The sequence below is a fragment of the Dipodomys merriami genome, unplaced genomic scaffold, assembly GCF_024711535.1.
Source record: "Dipodomys merriami isolate MVZ:Mamm:240054 unplaced genomic scaffold, mDipMer1.0.p SCAF_464, whole genome shotgun sequence".
Lineage (NCBI taxonomy): Eukaryota > Metazoa > Chordata > Mammalia > Rodentia > Heteromyidae > Dipodomys > Dipodomys merriami.
In genome coordinates this window covers 553824-569487 of record NW_027206029.1, presented here as the reverse complement: position 1 = coordinate 569487, position 15664 = coordinate 553824, and the positions used below count along the sequence as shown (strand labels likewise).

Sequence of the window (15664 nt, the reverse complement as noted above, 5' to 3'; positions counted from 1 at the left end):
TGAGAATAAAATGATGTTACTGGTTGTTTTCAACTTCTTACTAACCACCTCCTAAGAATGGCCCACATACAATTCAAAATCCAAATCGGCAGCTTCATATTGACTTCATTTTTCTCTTAAATAGCTGTTGCTCTGATTTTTCCCCCTTCGCCAGCAAATTCTCATCCTCTAGGGTGCTCAATTAAAAATTTAGATCCATCTTTAACAATCTCCCTTCTTTATTGAACTATATTGGGTCTGTAGATGAAGATGGCATTGGGAAACTCACTGAAAGCTGTTAAAGAATAGAGGGGAGAACAGGGAAAGAGAGCAATAAAAGGGACTGATCAGGGTAAAATATATGTGTCAAAGCCATTGTGATAACTTTTTGCATAATTAACGTACACTGAAAAATGAAAAAGGTTCTGTTAGGGACCTGCTGGGAAGGTGGTTCAGCGGTACAGTGCTTGCCTTGCATGCATGAGGCCCTGGGTTTGATTCCTCAGCACCACATAAGTAGAAACAGCCAGAAGTAGCACTGTGGTTCAAGTGGTAGAGGTAGCCTTGAGCTAAAGAGCTGAGGGACAGCACCCAGGCCCGTAGTTCAGGCCCCACAACTGACAGAAAGAAAAGCAAGCAAGCAAGCAAGCAAGGAAGGAAGGAAGGAAGAAAGAAAGAAAGGTTCTGTTGGAGAATGAGTCTGTGGAGTTCCATTCATCCTCAATGGACAAATGGATCAGGAAAAGGTGCTATATATGCACAATGGAATTTTACTCATCCATTAGAAAGAATGATGACATTGTACTATTCCTAAGGAAATGAAAAGACTTGGAAAAAAATTATATTAAGTAAGCTAGACCCACAGAAAGTTTGCATGGCTTTCCTCATTTGTGGTAGATAGAATATATTTATACATCTAGATGTAAACATGTTGGGTGGTATGCAAGTAGTTACAAATGAATTAACTGAAGTATAATAGACTCTATGGAGAACTCAAATAGTATAATGTTTTAGAAAGACTAGGTCAAAGCCCAATAAAATCATCACCAGGAAATGTGTACAAGCAAGATGGAGGATAGGGCTAAGGGGTGAGGAGTAGGGGAAGGAAAAGGAGAAGAGAGTGGAAAGAATGTACTCAAGCATTCATTTTATATACCACAAGATTAAGAAAAGTAAGGGGGGTGGGTCAAAGGAGGGGCGACAATGTTGAAGGGGGTAATGCTGATCAAAATGCACTGCATTCATAAACTGTTAAATGGCACCTCCTTAATTTTAGAAGTGGAGATGGCCTATGGGGTGGCTGAATGAGGGAAAATATGGTCATATTTTAGAAACATATGAAAATAGAACAAGGAGGCCTGTTGAAATTGTGTTGAGGTGTGGGAAAGATGAAGAGGTGAGTTTGGTCCAGATATATTGTACACATGTAGGAAAATAGCACAATGAAACCCTCTTGTACAACAGATGCATGCTAATAAAATTGTTAACAAAACTAAAGGAACAAAAAGGTAAATCTTGGGGCTGGGAAGGTGGCTCAGTGGTAGAGTGCTTGCCTTGCATGCATGAGGCCCTGGGTTCAATTCCTCAGCACCACATAAGCAGAAAAAGGCAGAAGTGGCTCTGTGGCTCAAGTGGTAGAGCGCTAGCCTTGAGCTGAAGAGCTGAGGGCCAGTGCCCAGGCCCAGAGTTCAGGCCCATGACCGACAAAAAAATAAATAAATAAAATAAAATTATATATTAAAAAAAAGTAAATCTTCTTCCTGACTCAAATCTCTAAAAAAGCCTAATTATCACAGTGCACATATTTTTTAGTAAGTTTTTTATTGTGAAAATAGTGTACAGAGGGGTTACAGTTACATGAACAAGGTAATGAGTACATTTCTTATCAAGCATTGTTGCCTCCTCCTTTGTTTTTCCCTTACCACCCCTTCCCTCCCACCTCCACAACTGCACTCCCACCCCCAAAATTATAAAGTTCATTTAACAACATAGTGTTGTACATCTCATTGTTGCAATGGGTCCACTTGTATCCCTATTTAAACATTTTGTTTTTTCCCTTCCTCTCCCCAAATTATACCATCATCAAGTACAGTGCAAACAGGAGTTATTCCGAAGGTCCACATATTCTATATACTCCCTTGCCTTTACTGTCTGTGTTTCACTCTTGCCAGTCATCTGTCTTTGGATTTCCTATGACTGTCCCTCAATATATCATGCTTTTCTCTGTAATTATCAAATTGGGAAACATCCTTTCCAACATGGTTATTCTTCACTTGCCAATGTCCTAATTTTCTCAAATCACTGACCTGACCATGGACTTTCCAGGTTACCCAGGATTGCCAGCCCAGTGTGTCCCTTATCCACTGTTCCAGCTGGGTCTCTACCTGCTCTCATTCAATTGCTTGCTGTTTTCTGGTGTAGAGCATTCTTATTCTGGAGCTAGCTGTAGAAATTCCACTGTCCTTCTCCCAAGCCTGAGTATTCTGTAAACTCTTTACATTCTCATTTTCACTTGCCACTTTGCCTTAGCTGAATAGTGTCCTAGAAGCTTAGAATATGGAATCATGTCCAGATGAGTGTATTAACTTTTGAAAGGGCACTAAATGATGTATTGATACTTGCCCCTTTCTGCCTAAGGTAAAGTAGCTTGAAAATTCCATCATCATCACTGCTGGGTCTCCAAAACTAAGTACAAAATCAAGTGTGCTACCACGTATTAACTCATTCAACAAATATTTACAAAGGACCTGTTCAAGCAAGGAATTGAACGTGAAGTTGAATGTGACAGGGCCTTGAACTTCAGTAATAAGAAAAGAGGAGAGTGCACACAAAGTGCAAACACACCTTACCTGCTGTTACCATTATACTCACAGTTCACCAGAATCAGCTTCAAACACCTGTGACCCACCTCCCTTCTCCCTTCTAAAGCAGGAGACAGTAGGCACCAATAGTCCAGTTCAGATCTTGCCTTGCTACTTGCCTACATAAATGAAACCAGACTACATTGTCTATTTGTCCCCTGGTTGGAACTATCACCTCATCCTTTCATTCCCTTTTTCAAACATCTCTAATTTTTAAAATATATAATAAATCCCCTAAAGAATCTACTACAGAAATCTGAATGAATCAACATGTTAATGATCAAAATGAAAATCAAATCCCCAGTAACTTATTTTTGACTCATCTGCTATCAATGATACTTAAAGAATCAGAAATGATAAGATAAAAATTTGTATAATTTCAAATTCTGGAACTTCTTTCAGATATTTGATAAACCCGGGCCTTAACTTGTAAAAGAGTGTAGGAGGAGAACGCAGCAGAAAGTTCTGGGAATAAGAACTGACACTCTCTGGTCTAAGTCTGAAAGTTCATAGAAGCTTTAATGGTTCAAAAACCTTTAATCCTTTCTCTAAGAATATGCTAGTTAATTTGATGTATTCACTTGGCTTGATCATGGTACCAAGATATGTAGTCACACATTATTCTAGACCCTGTGAAGTCATCTTTAGATGAGATAAGTATGTGAATTGTGAGTTTTCAGTAAAGCAGAGTGCTCAGTGTGTGTAGGGCTCATCTAATCAGTTGAAGTCCTCAGTAGAACAAACATGAACCTCCTTAAGAAGCTATTCTCCCAGCTCTGGGACTTGAACTGCAGCTCTTCTCCAAACTTCCAGATACCCTGCAGATTTTGGACTTGTACCAATAATCATGTAAAATCAATATCCATGTCTCTCTCCAGGTGTATGCACAAGCAGTTTACTGGTTTTGTTTCTCTGAAGAACCCTGATTGACATAAACAGTTGTAAGGGTGGCAACTTACTAGAACTATATCATCAGGAGCCTGAGGGTTCTTGCGATAGAACCTAAAGCTAATTGATTTGTCTGCAATATAATGCCCTCCAGAGGTTGAGTAGTAAGAACTGATTCCTGACATACCTCCTGAGAAAACACTCATAGCAAATTAGACGGATTCTACTTTCCTAACTCAGAGGTGCCCATGAGACAGCAGGAATCCAAAGAGTTTCTTCATGTTTAGAATCAGTGAAGCTTTTAAAGTCTTGCCTGATAGGCATGAGAGAATGATTATCTATTCAGGTGAAGTCTCCTAGCTGTAGGTGTCTGAATTCAGACAGCCTTGGAAACAAGTTGCTTACTGACTCCAACTCCATCACAGATCACTTTGCTCACCAGGCCAGGCCTAATGCCTGCACGCCAATTTCATGATTTTCAAACAAAAAATTGTTAAGTGAATGGCAACAGCACTGACTCCTCTATGGAGAAGCAAAACAGAACTTGAGTCTAAGTTTATCTTCCTAATATAGCTTCTACCCTCTCCTTATTAAATAAAGACATCAAAAAAATAGAAAGGAAGAATACTAACAAGCAGCGACATGTATGAAAGAAATTAAGTGGGAAATGGATTAAGTACTGTGGAAGATGAAATTGATTGATTGATATAGAAGCCTAGGGGAAGCAGGGTGCTGACTGAACAATGGCTTCAGCATATGATAAAGCCTCATCTGTCTGCCAGTCAGGGTTCAGGAACAGACATTCTCAGCCTCATGTTCTCCAGCATTGAAGGGCTGGATCTGTTAAAAAGCTGAGAGGGTAAGAATGGAGGTTGGCAAAGCAGGGAAAGCACATGGACAAGGTAATTTTCTCCATGTCCAGTCTATTCCCATGTTCAAATCATGAGATGAACACTTAAATTCAATTATGAGCCAAGCAGGTGATTGATAACAGCCTGGGCTCTGGGTTGGGATGGGTAGCAACTGGGAGAGTGTTCCAAGGGGAGCTGCTCTTCATGCAAGCACAAATGTGACACCAGCCATGCCTGGCATGCTGATTCTTTGAAAGAATCATCTAAACTCTGGTATTTATTTATTTAATGTTTGTAGTGCTGAGGAAGGAATTCAGGGCTTATACGCTACCACTTGAGCTTTTCTTAGTTTTGTTTTTCAGATAGGGTCTTAGACTAACTATGCATTGGCCGGACTTGGACTGTGGTCATTTTACCTCCACCTTTCAAGTAGCTGGGATTATAGAGGCACACTGTGGCACCTGGCTTTGTTTTTGTTGTTGTTTGTTTGTTTGTTGTGGGGCTTGAACTTGTGGCCTGGGCTCTGTCTCTGAGCTCTTTAGCTCAAGGCTAAGCTCTACCATGTGAGCCACTGAACTACTGCTGGTTTTCTAGTGGTTAATTGGAGATAAGAGTCTCATTGACTTTTCTGCCTGGGCTGGCTTTGAAAGGCAATCCTTAGATCTCAGCTTTCTGAGTAACTAGGATTATAAGCATGAACCACCAGTGCCCAGATACCTGGCTTGTTTTTAGATCTCTGCTAACTTTTGCTGAGGCTGGTCTCTAATCATGAGCTTCTATCTAGTAACCATGCTTACACGAATAAGCCACACTACTCAGTCTCCAAAGTTTGCATTATTTTGTTTTGTTTTGTGCCAGTCCTAGGGCTTGAATTTAAGGCCCGGGTGCTATCCCTGAGCTTTTGTACTTAAGGCTAAGTGCTCTACCGTTAGAGCTATAGCTCCATTTTTAGCTTTTTTGGAGCTTAATTGGAGATAAGAGTGTCATGAGTTTCCTGCCTAGGCTGGCTTTGAACTTTAATCCTCACATCTCAGGCTCCTGAGTAGCTATAATTACAGATGTGAGCCAGTGGTGGCTGGCTCAAAGTTTGCATTTTTTAAAAATGTGTAATCTCCCAAAGTTTGCATGTAGGTAATGGATTTAAAAGCTTACAAATATGGAAGACGTTTAAACATCGCCCCTGCCTCCCCCCATCCCCCCAAAAAACAAGCAAACAAACAAAAAACCCACCTGCAAGCCAGATATAGTCTGTGGGAATAACAAGTGTTTGTGTATCCCTTGCAGGAGACCAGAAACTCCAGTTCTCTCAACACAATATGAAAGCATCATAAATAAATGAGCCTGCTCTCAAAACTACCTTATTTTAAGTTACACCACTGAAAACTAAGTCTGTCTTAAATGAAGACTTAACCTATTTGTTTTTCTATAGTAGATAATGTTAATTCTTTGGATCATTTCTTCAATAAACATTGACAGAGGACCTAATCACTATGCAAGGTCCTGCATAAGATCATTAACTTCCAAGGCTCCTGAGTAAAACTTCTAAGAGTTGATGGGTCTGAGAAAGAAAATGTCAAATCCATGTGAAAAATCAATTTTCTGCCACTTTGCAGGTATAACCTTCAGGGTGTATTGTACAGCTAGGATGATGTTTTTATAAATAAGCCTAACCAATGGTTCATTATTAATAGAACTGCTCAGAGACAAGGTCTTACTATGTGGCCCAGGCTGGGCCAACTCATCCTCCAACTCCCCATTACTGAGAAGAGATTACAGGCTTGGGTCACTACAAAGGTACTTCTCTCTTTAGAACTAGACTATTTTTATTTTAATAAGCACGCTTGGAAGTAAAGGTGATGGAAGTACTTTACATGCATGCATGATAATAGAACCTAATGGGGTACTGGTAGCTCCCACTTATAATCCTAAATACTTAGGAAGCTGAGATCTGAGGATTGCAGTTCAAAGTCCATGCAAGAATGTTTGTGAGAGTATTATCTCCAAAAAAAAAGTCAGAAGTGAGGCTGTGGTCAAGTAGTAGAGTGCTAGCCTTGAGTAAAGAAAGCTTAAGAACAGCACCTAAGTTCAAGCCCCAGGACTGGCATCGTAAAAGGGAGGGGGGAGTGGGGTAGCTGAGGAAAGTAACAGAGGAGGTGAACTTAATCAAAACCCATTATAAACATGAACAGGAAGATCACAATGAAACCCATTTTTCTAACAGTAATATATGCCAACAAAAAGAGAAAAAATGCACTGTTAAGGCTTAGTGAGGAAAATCAAATACAGATTATAAATCAGCAGAAATGAAAAGCTTGCCACGAGACAAAATGTAGAACTAAGCTTATAGGAAGGTCACAGGCACTTAACAAATAGTTATTGTAGCTTTCAGCCAGTGCTGAGTTTTAAAAACAGAAATGTTTATAGGGCCCAGATGTCCTAAGAATGGACAAAATGCAAAATCAAGAGTGGAGATCTTTTATCTGAAGTCCAATTGCCTGTATTTATTGCAAAAGCAGTATTAATGTATGCATTCAGCCTATAGGCATTTAAAATGTTTAAAGAGTTTGCTTCTTGAGTCACTATATTTCAACCTAGAAAGACTCCTGTAACCATTTTGGGCCTCTCTCTTTCTCTGATGCTGGGATTTGAACTTTGGGCCTTGCTTTATCATTGTGAGATATACCTCTATATTTTAAGGCTATAAACTTCAGTCATTACTACCTATATTATTTTTGAATCTTGGTCATAGAATTCATTTAATGTTTTTGCTTAAAATGATTTAATTCATTATTTAGCTGTGTTTATATTAAAAAGAAACTATACTTTTGCTAAAAGAAACGGTATCTCGACACAAATGACATTAAATGCTTAATAATCCAATAAAAACGTTTGGCTAAGTACAAAGTAAAAGCATTTCCCTACAACAACCCTCACAGATGGTGAAACTGAGTCTCAAATTCAAGGTCAAACTGATTCAAGGAGGTATGACTCAAAACCAAGTGGGCTTAAGTTGTTTTTTGTCATACCTTTCAGCTGTTTTCCAAGTCTGAGAGTTGTTGCCTTTTGTACTACAACTTGAATGACTTGCGATTCAAAGTGTAGACATTTGTGGAGGGGTTGCAATACAGGAAAATGTGTTCAACAGCATACCATGCAGACAGGATATGAGGATGAAGACATTTTATGGGGGGTGAGGGGCAAAGGCAGATAGCTAAGGATTTTTAACCTGGTTTCCCTATAACGTATTATCCCTTCCATTTTTTAAATCTTCATTGAAAAAGCTGAGGAGTTCTAATAATTTAAGAAAAGTGTGTTTGTCTAATGAAAGGCTACAAAGTCATCAGGCCAGAATTTACTTTAAAAATTCTAGCATACATTTTTCTAAGTCAGATCCAGTCCAAAATAAAAATAAAAATTAATTAATTAGTAAGTTTTTGCTTGCAACTTCTTGTTGTCAACTGTCAGATATTTCTTTTAATTTGATTGGTTTATATTAAATTCTCTATGCATCTAATATACTTTGATACATTTATTACCCAAGGCTCCTAACTTTTAAGTTGGCTGTATATCTTCTGATTACCCAGCTTTACCTTTAAACTGCCCATGTTTTACAAGATGACATTTCTTGGCTCTGTCAAATTACTTCTGCATGTGGAGAGAGGGTTGCATCTTCAACACTGGACACAGATGCCTCACCTCTACCGGAGAAATATTTATCCATGCTAATCTGCTTTGTGATCCCTCTAGCGTATAATGCAGGCCTCTTGGATCTAAACTGAATTGCATGAAAAGCTCCTGGGTGTACAAACTATATTTTATGTTTCCTTATCCAGAAGGCAGACGACTGGATTTGCCAGGTGGCTGATGTCTCAGTCCTGACCTCTGATCTCAGCACATTCAAAATGGAAATCACTTGTCTTCATTCCAACTCGATGTATGTCCTCCCAAACTTTAATGGATACACGTGTAAACATGTAGATTATGCTCACAAGTCAGCTTCCCAAGCATGGCTGGTGTGTATGTTCCAAGTATATAGATGTGATTCAATTTAATTCCCTAATCCTCTATTAGAAATTTAGGGTACTTAACAAGGTTTCTCTATTCTACATGCTACAATAACTGTATGTTTCATTAGTTTGCTGTAGTGTTCCTCCAAATGGCCAGATCAAGTAAGAGGGTTCCTTCCCTTCCTTCCTCCCTCCCTCTCTCCCTTTTTCCCTCTCTCCCTCCCTCCCTCCTTTCCTTCCTTCCCTCTACCTTCTTTTCCTCCCTTTCCTTTCTTTTTCTTCCTTCCCCTCCCATCTCCTTTCCTTTGGTATAGGTATTTTTGGGGGAGGGCATAGCATTGGCGTTTCAACTCAGGGCCTTGTGCTTGCTAGGCAGATGTTCTACCACTTGTACCATGCCCAAAGCCCTTTGATGCTTATATCTAACATTCATACAATAATTTCTGATACAATATGTCTAGTATAGTTCTCTGATTTGGGAAACTACATCACTACTCTGATCATGCCCTATTACTTATGTCCAGTTCTTGCCACACACACCGCTCCAATATCTTGTAAATTTCTTAAGAGTACACATTTCCTTACTCATCCTTATATTCAAATTAATTCTGATTCTACATATGGTAATAAAACCCAATCGCCAGGTGCTAGAGTAAAATTAGAAGGGGTGTAATTCCTTCCCAGAACAGCAGGGGAGGCAGACTCACCACCAGCAAGGTATGAATACAGTAAGTACAGTCAGTTCTATACTGCATGTAGGTTTACAAAATTATTATGTGAAGAAATAATAGGGAACAATTAATTTCTTTCAGGGACAAAAAGAAATAAAGAGAGGAAAAGAGTTGAATAGGAAACTAGGGAGAAAGGTCAATTATTGAGTTAGTCTTTAAAGAAACAGAAATTACAAGATGGGCAAGTAATAGGATAGACCTACCAGTAGAAACTACACAGTTCATATGATTCCTTCCTCCCTCCCCTGTCCCCCTGCTGGGAGCACTAGTCCTACTTAGGTGTTTGTGAAGGCCCTATCTTCTTCTAAGACAGGATTTTTCCATTGCAGCACAACTGACATTTTGAGTCAGACAATTCCTTAAGGCTGTGCTTCATGGCCAAACTCCAGGATGCCAACCCAAAATGTGAACAGATATTGCCAAACATCTCTGAGGTGAGGAAAAGTCTAATTCAACATCTAGTGACGTGTGACCGTCCTATCTTTTCTTTTCTCCCTGACCGGAAAATAGATATTTTTGGGATGGGGGTTAAAACCCAGTTAGATCCTCATTTTATATCTATATTAGTGGTAAATTGGCCAAATGCATTGCTACTGGTTTCCAGTGATAAGAAAGGATGAGTTTTTATGATGAAGCTTAACAAAAAAAAAAAAATGCAGTGTTCACTAAGCATATAAGATTATTTGCTCAGAACATTGTTTACAATTTATTTTCACTAAATGTTCACAACACCCAGTGAAGCATTCTCTTTCCCACTCTAGAAATGAAGGCAGGGTATCTTAAAGACATCCAGTACCCAAGATCACATGGAGCTGGGATTCTGGGCCAAATGGGTCTTATTGTCTCTTCTGCATAAGAGAAGAGCTAGTATGAATTTCTTCAGGCCACAGACAGGGAAAGCTAGATTTAAAAAACAAACTCATTTACTAACATATAAATGAAGAAATCAGATTTAGATACAGTGGACCAAAAATCCACAGTAAATAAAAACTTGCTTTGGAAGTTAAGCATCAAGTGAACACTGAAATGCTATCCTGGATCCATCCTTGCTAGACCTCAAGAGTGTACATTCAATGCATATGCTATGAAATTGAGACAGCTGAAGGCAGGAGTTGGGTTGGGAGGATTGAGGGAGAATGAGTGGCATTAATAAAGTTGCATTGTAATTTATAAACTTATTTGTTGAATGTTAACTCCCTTGTACAACTATTTGAAGATAATAAAATATAATGTAAAAAAAGCATTTATTGTTCTATAAGAGACAATGTATACTAACTGATATTGGTGCTCACATAATTTTTAAAGCATACGAGCATCTTTTACTTAATCTAAAACTGTAGAAAATTGATTTTGCAATTGTCTACACCAAGAAAACTGAACATAAAGATATATGTTAAATGAGTAGATTAAAGATACACAGCTAAACAGAAACCAAGTTCATGTACTAATTCTAGATTTCTTTCTACAATAATTTCCAATATTATATGATTCTCCACCTCTCCACGTAGAAATATCACTAGACTAACAAATAAAAATATTCCCTGTCATACAAATACTGATCCTTTATTATCTAAAACCACATTTCCTTTAGGCATTTTAGTTTTCTTAAGAAAAATTAATTCTATTTATTTTTGTTTATGTGGTACCAAGGAATCAAACCTGGAGCCTCATGAATGCTAGGCAAGCACTATACTACTAACCCACAATCTTAGCCCACTTTAGGCATTTTAAAGATAGTATCTTCTAAAGTAACGAGCGGGAACTTTTTGTTATTCTTAACACTCCCTTAAATTAAAGTTACCAAATCTATGAGACTGCATTCTTCATGGCTCAATAGTTGGCTTATGATAAAATGTTTGCAATTTCCTAGATTTAGTAGAAATAGTTTTCAAACTATAGTTGGTACTCCCAAACATGAATTCCACCAGGACCCAAAGGTAATAGGGAAGGAAGGGCCAGTTTTCCAGCTATAGAAAGTTAAGTCACGGGCTGGGAAGGTGGCTCAGTGGTAGAGCACTTGCCTTGCATGCATGAGGCCCTGGGTTCAATTCCTCAGCACCACATAAGCAAAAAGAAAAAAGCCAGAAGTGGTGCTGTGGCTCAAGTGGTAGAGCGCTAGCCTTGAGCTGAAGAGTTGAGGGACAGTGCCCAGGCCCAGAGTTCAGGCCCCATGACCGGACCCCCCCCCCAAAAAAAAAGAAAGAAAGAAAGTTAAGTCACATTTCATTAAATATTACTTATCTCTATAAAGTTAGGGGCTTATTATAAATAACAGGGTGAAAATAACCTATACATTTTGCAATCAACCACCACAGATATTTTGAATATGAAAGTCTAAGTTTAGTTCCCAGGACCAATAAGAAAGCAGTGAATGCTATGGTCTTACTCCATCATGGAAGGTGGAATGGTGCAGCAGTCTTGAATGGCAGTTAGCGGGGAGGTCAGATGGGCTGTGTATGATGCTTCCACAACTTGCTTATTCCGATTGACCACATCCAAGTATCGATTGAACTTCTCACGGATTTTTTTGGCTAGCTGTGGACAGCAGTAAAACAAATACATAAATAAATGCAAAATCCCCCCAAAAAAACTCCCACTGTACTTATGCTAATTAACTTGTCTGTGTCCAAAGTTTCATGCATTCAACTTCAGATAACACAAAAGTCACACTCAAATCACCTTCACTTTCTGGGTTGAGATAAAATTTACAAAATGCCCAGATGTCACACAGGAAAACCTAGACAGTAATAAGAGATGAGGGCATGGTATGAACTTCTCGGATCCAAAATCAAGTAGAATGACATCTATCCATAAAATGCCTTGTGGGAAAAGGATAACAAAGACAACTGATATTATTGTCAGCATGACAGTTGGCATTTGAGTTATAGAGCAAAAGTGACTGCAAGGAAAAAAAAGAGAGATTTTTATCACTTGTGGTTCTGCACTCACATATATGATTGTCTTGGTGTGTGTTACAGGGGGAGGGGAACTCGATGAAGGAAGGGAGGTAACATTTATTGCCTCCTACGATGCAACCCCAGGGGACACTTTTCACAATCTTCCATGAAAATGACAATTCCCCCAAGATGTACAACATAGATATCCATATAAAACCAAATGTATAGTTAGAAATATATTTGGATGTAGTCTGTTACACTTTTAAGATGGAAAAATGTCTTTCTTCACTGCTCTGAACAGAATATTTCATCATGGTTCATTTTCATGTGGGAATAATGGGAGCAAATTGGTAAGCATACTGCTTTTTCCTCCATTGTTCCCATCAAACACCACAGCTTAATTACAGATCTCCAAGGAAAACAGTGTTGTTTTTCTTCCCCTTAAACAAAATGTTATCCAAATGAAATGACTGATAGAATTATAGCTAATTGGTTTTGCCGAGCTATTCATTACCAGTACACTGGAGGAGAACTAATCATCTCCTCTGGGTCATGCAGCTCATACAACCCAATAGCTTCCAGGCTACAAACATGAAGTTAAATAACACCATCTCCATTTGTTATTTTCAAGCCAATTTTTCTATCTTGATTCTATTCTGGTGATATTCTCAACTAAACAACCAGAATTCTGAAATCTCCTTAAAAAAATATTATACCAATTATATAAGGTTCGAAAAAAAATCACATGCAACCATGGGTTATAATTCATTTTGTATTTTTCAAAGGAGGAGATGTCTGGGAAAATTCACAAATCTGCCTAGAATTCTTACTATTTGAAAAAATATAGGTTTTCTTCATTGGGGTTATTGCAATAATACATATACCCAGTTGAATTTCAAATCTCAGTTTTTAAAAAATGTTTTTGCTATCCTTAAGTAGTTGTACAAAGGAGTTTCCATTCAACAAAACTCAAATATCTATTTAAATCAGGGGTGATCACTGCATCTCCATACTCCAAGCTGGGACATTTCCCAATTATAACAATTTTGCCATAATTTGGTGCAAATTACCAAAAGGTTGGCAGGAAAGGGCCAGAGATGCTCCTAAACACACTATAATGCACAGGTCACTTCCTGTAACCAAGAACTAACTGTCCAGTCCCCAAATTCATTCCTGAGAGTCTTCGACCTTATCTTTTGTTCTAATGATTCACAAATTCTTTAAAAATACAATTTCCCCACATACTGGTGGCTCATACATGTAATCCTAGCTACTCAGGAGGCTGAGATAGAAGATTGCAGTTCTTGGGTAAGGAAGAAAAGTCTGTGAGAATCTGTACGACTATCTCCAATTAACCAACAAAAATGTGGATTGGAGGCATTGGTCAAGCGGTAGAGTGTCAGCCATAGGCAAGAAAGCTGAGTAAGAGCATGAGACCCTGAGTTTAACTCTGAATGCTTGGCAAGTGTTTCATGACTGAGCTATATCCCCAGCCTAGAATATTTATTTTAAAAATATACAACAACATGTACTTCTCGAAGCTATATTATGAAATAGACCATATCTTTTCTTTTGAGGTTCTGACTTCTTACAACGTAAGTATCATTAATTTCTACCTACAAGTATCAAGAGCATAGTACATCACTTGGGAACAAACACTGCACCAGGATGAAGATAAAGAATACTAGCAAGAACTGAATTTCCAAACAGTATCTTCACCAATTAACTTTAAAATGGACATGAAACTTGCACTCACTTGTCTTTCACAAACAAACACATTGTGTCTGTGTGTGCCTCTTTCTTACCTTACATTGGTTATGAGGGGAGGAAGGATTTCATTTCATTGTTATATATCCACATATATTTACAATAGATTCCAATCTCAATGGTTCTTTTACCTTCCCTTCCCCCTTCCCAAAACAATTTCAATAGGTTTCATTGTTCTATTTGCACACATAGAGTCTACTCTGACCATACTGACTGACCTTCCTAGTTAACCCAACCCCACCAGTATAACCTACTTACTGACAGAATGTTTCTTTCCTAGCTTCTTCCAGCTTTCACTGAGGCTCGTTATGCTGTTTTCAAATATAGTTCCTTTTGTATATCAAAAATTTTCACCTACTATCTTTCCCTTTCCCTTCTCCTCCTAAGTAGTTCCTTAGTTAAGATTTGTATTCTATTGTTTCTCTCTGTGTGTGTGTGTATTGTTACACATATGGTTAGATATGTGTGTGTATATGTTCACATATGGGCAAATGCATAATCTTTTTTTTGTGCTCAATTATACATTTTCCTGCAAATGACATTTCACTTTTCTTTATGGCTACATAATACTCTGGGGTATGTGGGGTGTATATGTGTGAGTAAGATGTCTTCTTTATCCATTCATCTGTTGTTGGGTACCTTGGATTCTGGTTGACTCTATCATTTGGCTATTATCAACAGTAATACACCAAAACATGGATATGTAGGTATCTTTCTGAGAATAGCATGGACGGGTCATAAGGAAGGTCTATTTTTAGTCTTTTGAAGAACTGCTATACTGATTATTTCTCCTCTTCCTCCTCCACTTCCTCCTCCATCATGGGGCTTGAACTCTGGGCCTGGGCACTGTACCTGAGCTCTTCAGCTCATGGTGAGCATTCCACCACTTGAACCACAAAGCTGCTTCCAGTTTTCTGGTGGTTAATTGGAGATAAGAGTCCCACGGACTTTCCTGCCCAAGCTGGCTTTGAACTTTGATCTTCAGATCTCAGCCTCCTAAGTAGCTAAGATTACAGGAGTGAGCCACCGGCACCCAACTTTTCTATACTGATTCCTGATAGCTATTTTCACCATACTATGGCAGTGTTAAGTAGTTATGCTAGAGGCTATATGACCTGTTCTGTTACAAGCAGAAGTTAGAGGTTCTAACATATCCCAAGATGGAGCCATAATTCCAATTTGGAATTTTTTTAATTAAAAAATTTGAAGTACTTTAACATGACTCTGCATTGAAAGATGGGATGTGTATGGAGTCTGTGTGGACTCATGCGGGCTTCCACCAGAAGAGTATACAAGCCTATACCTTCTAAGGCTGGGTCATAAAAACTCATGTGACATCTACCAGTCTTTCTTGGAAGGTTACCCTAATGCTAGCTCTTAGGTACTATGCTAGAAGTCCAAGACACAGGGAGAGATCATGGAATGTGTTTGGTTTGCATCCCTGAATTTTCAGATCACCTCAGCCCAGATTCTCTACGAGTCAAAACACTTCCAGATAATATTAACCCTTTGAGTATCTTATGATGAGGGTCCCTGAATTTCCCCTGATATCTCCGAAGACATCATCCTTGCTGGGCCTGTCTTGACCTACAGAACCTCTAGCTTAAAAAAATAGCTGTTTACGTCATTACATGTTGAGTAGTTGGTTATGTGTGTGAAAATACCTAAGGAAAGATTGATCCA

General features: G+C 38.6%; 1 protein-coding gene across 1 annotated transcript in view; it reads right to left on the bottom strand.

Annotated features, from left to right (window-relative positions):
• LOC138808649 (VWFA and cache domain-containing protein 1-like) overlaps positions 1 to 15664 on the bottom strand; it is a 228165-nt gene that overhangs the window by 99805 nt on the left and 112696 nt on the right. Inside the window, exon 3 of the mRNA XM_069994908.1 lies at positions 11704 to 11852. Within this exon, the coding sequence (XP_069851009.1) occupies positions 11704 to 11852 (149 nt within the window). The remainder of the gene's footprint in view (positions 1 to 11703; positions 11853 to 15664) is intronic.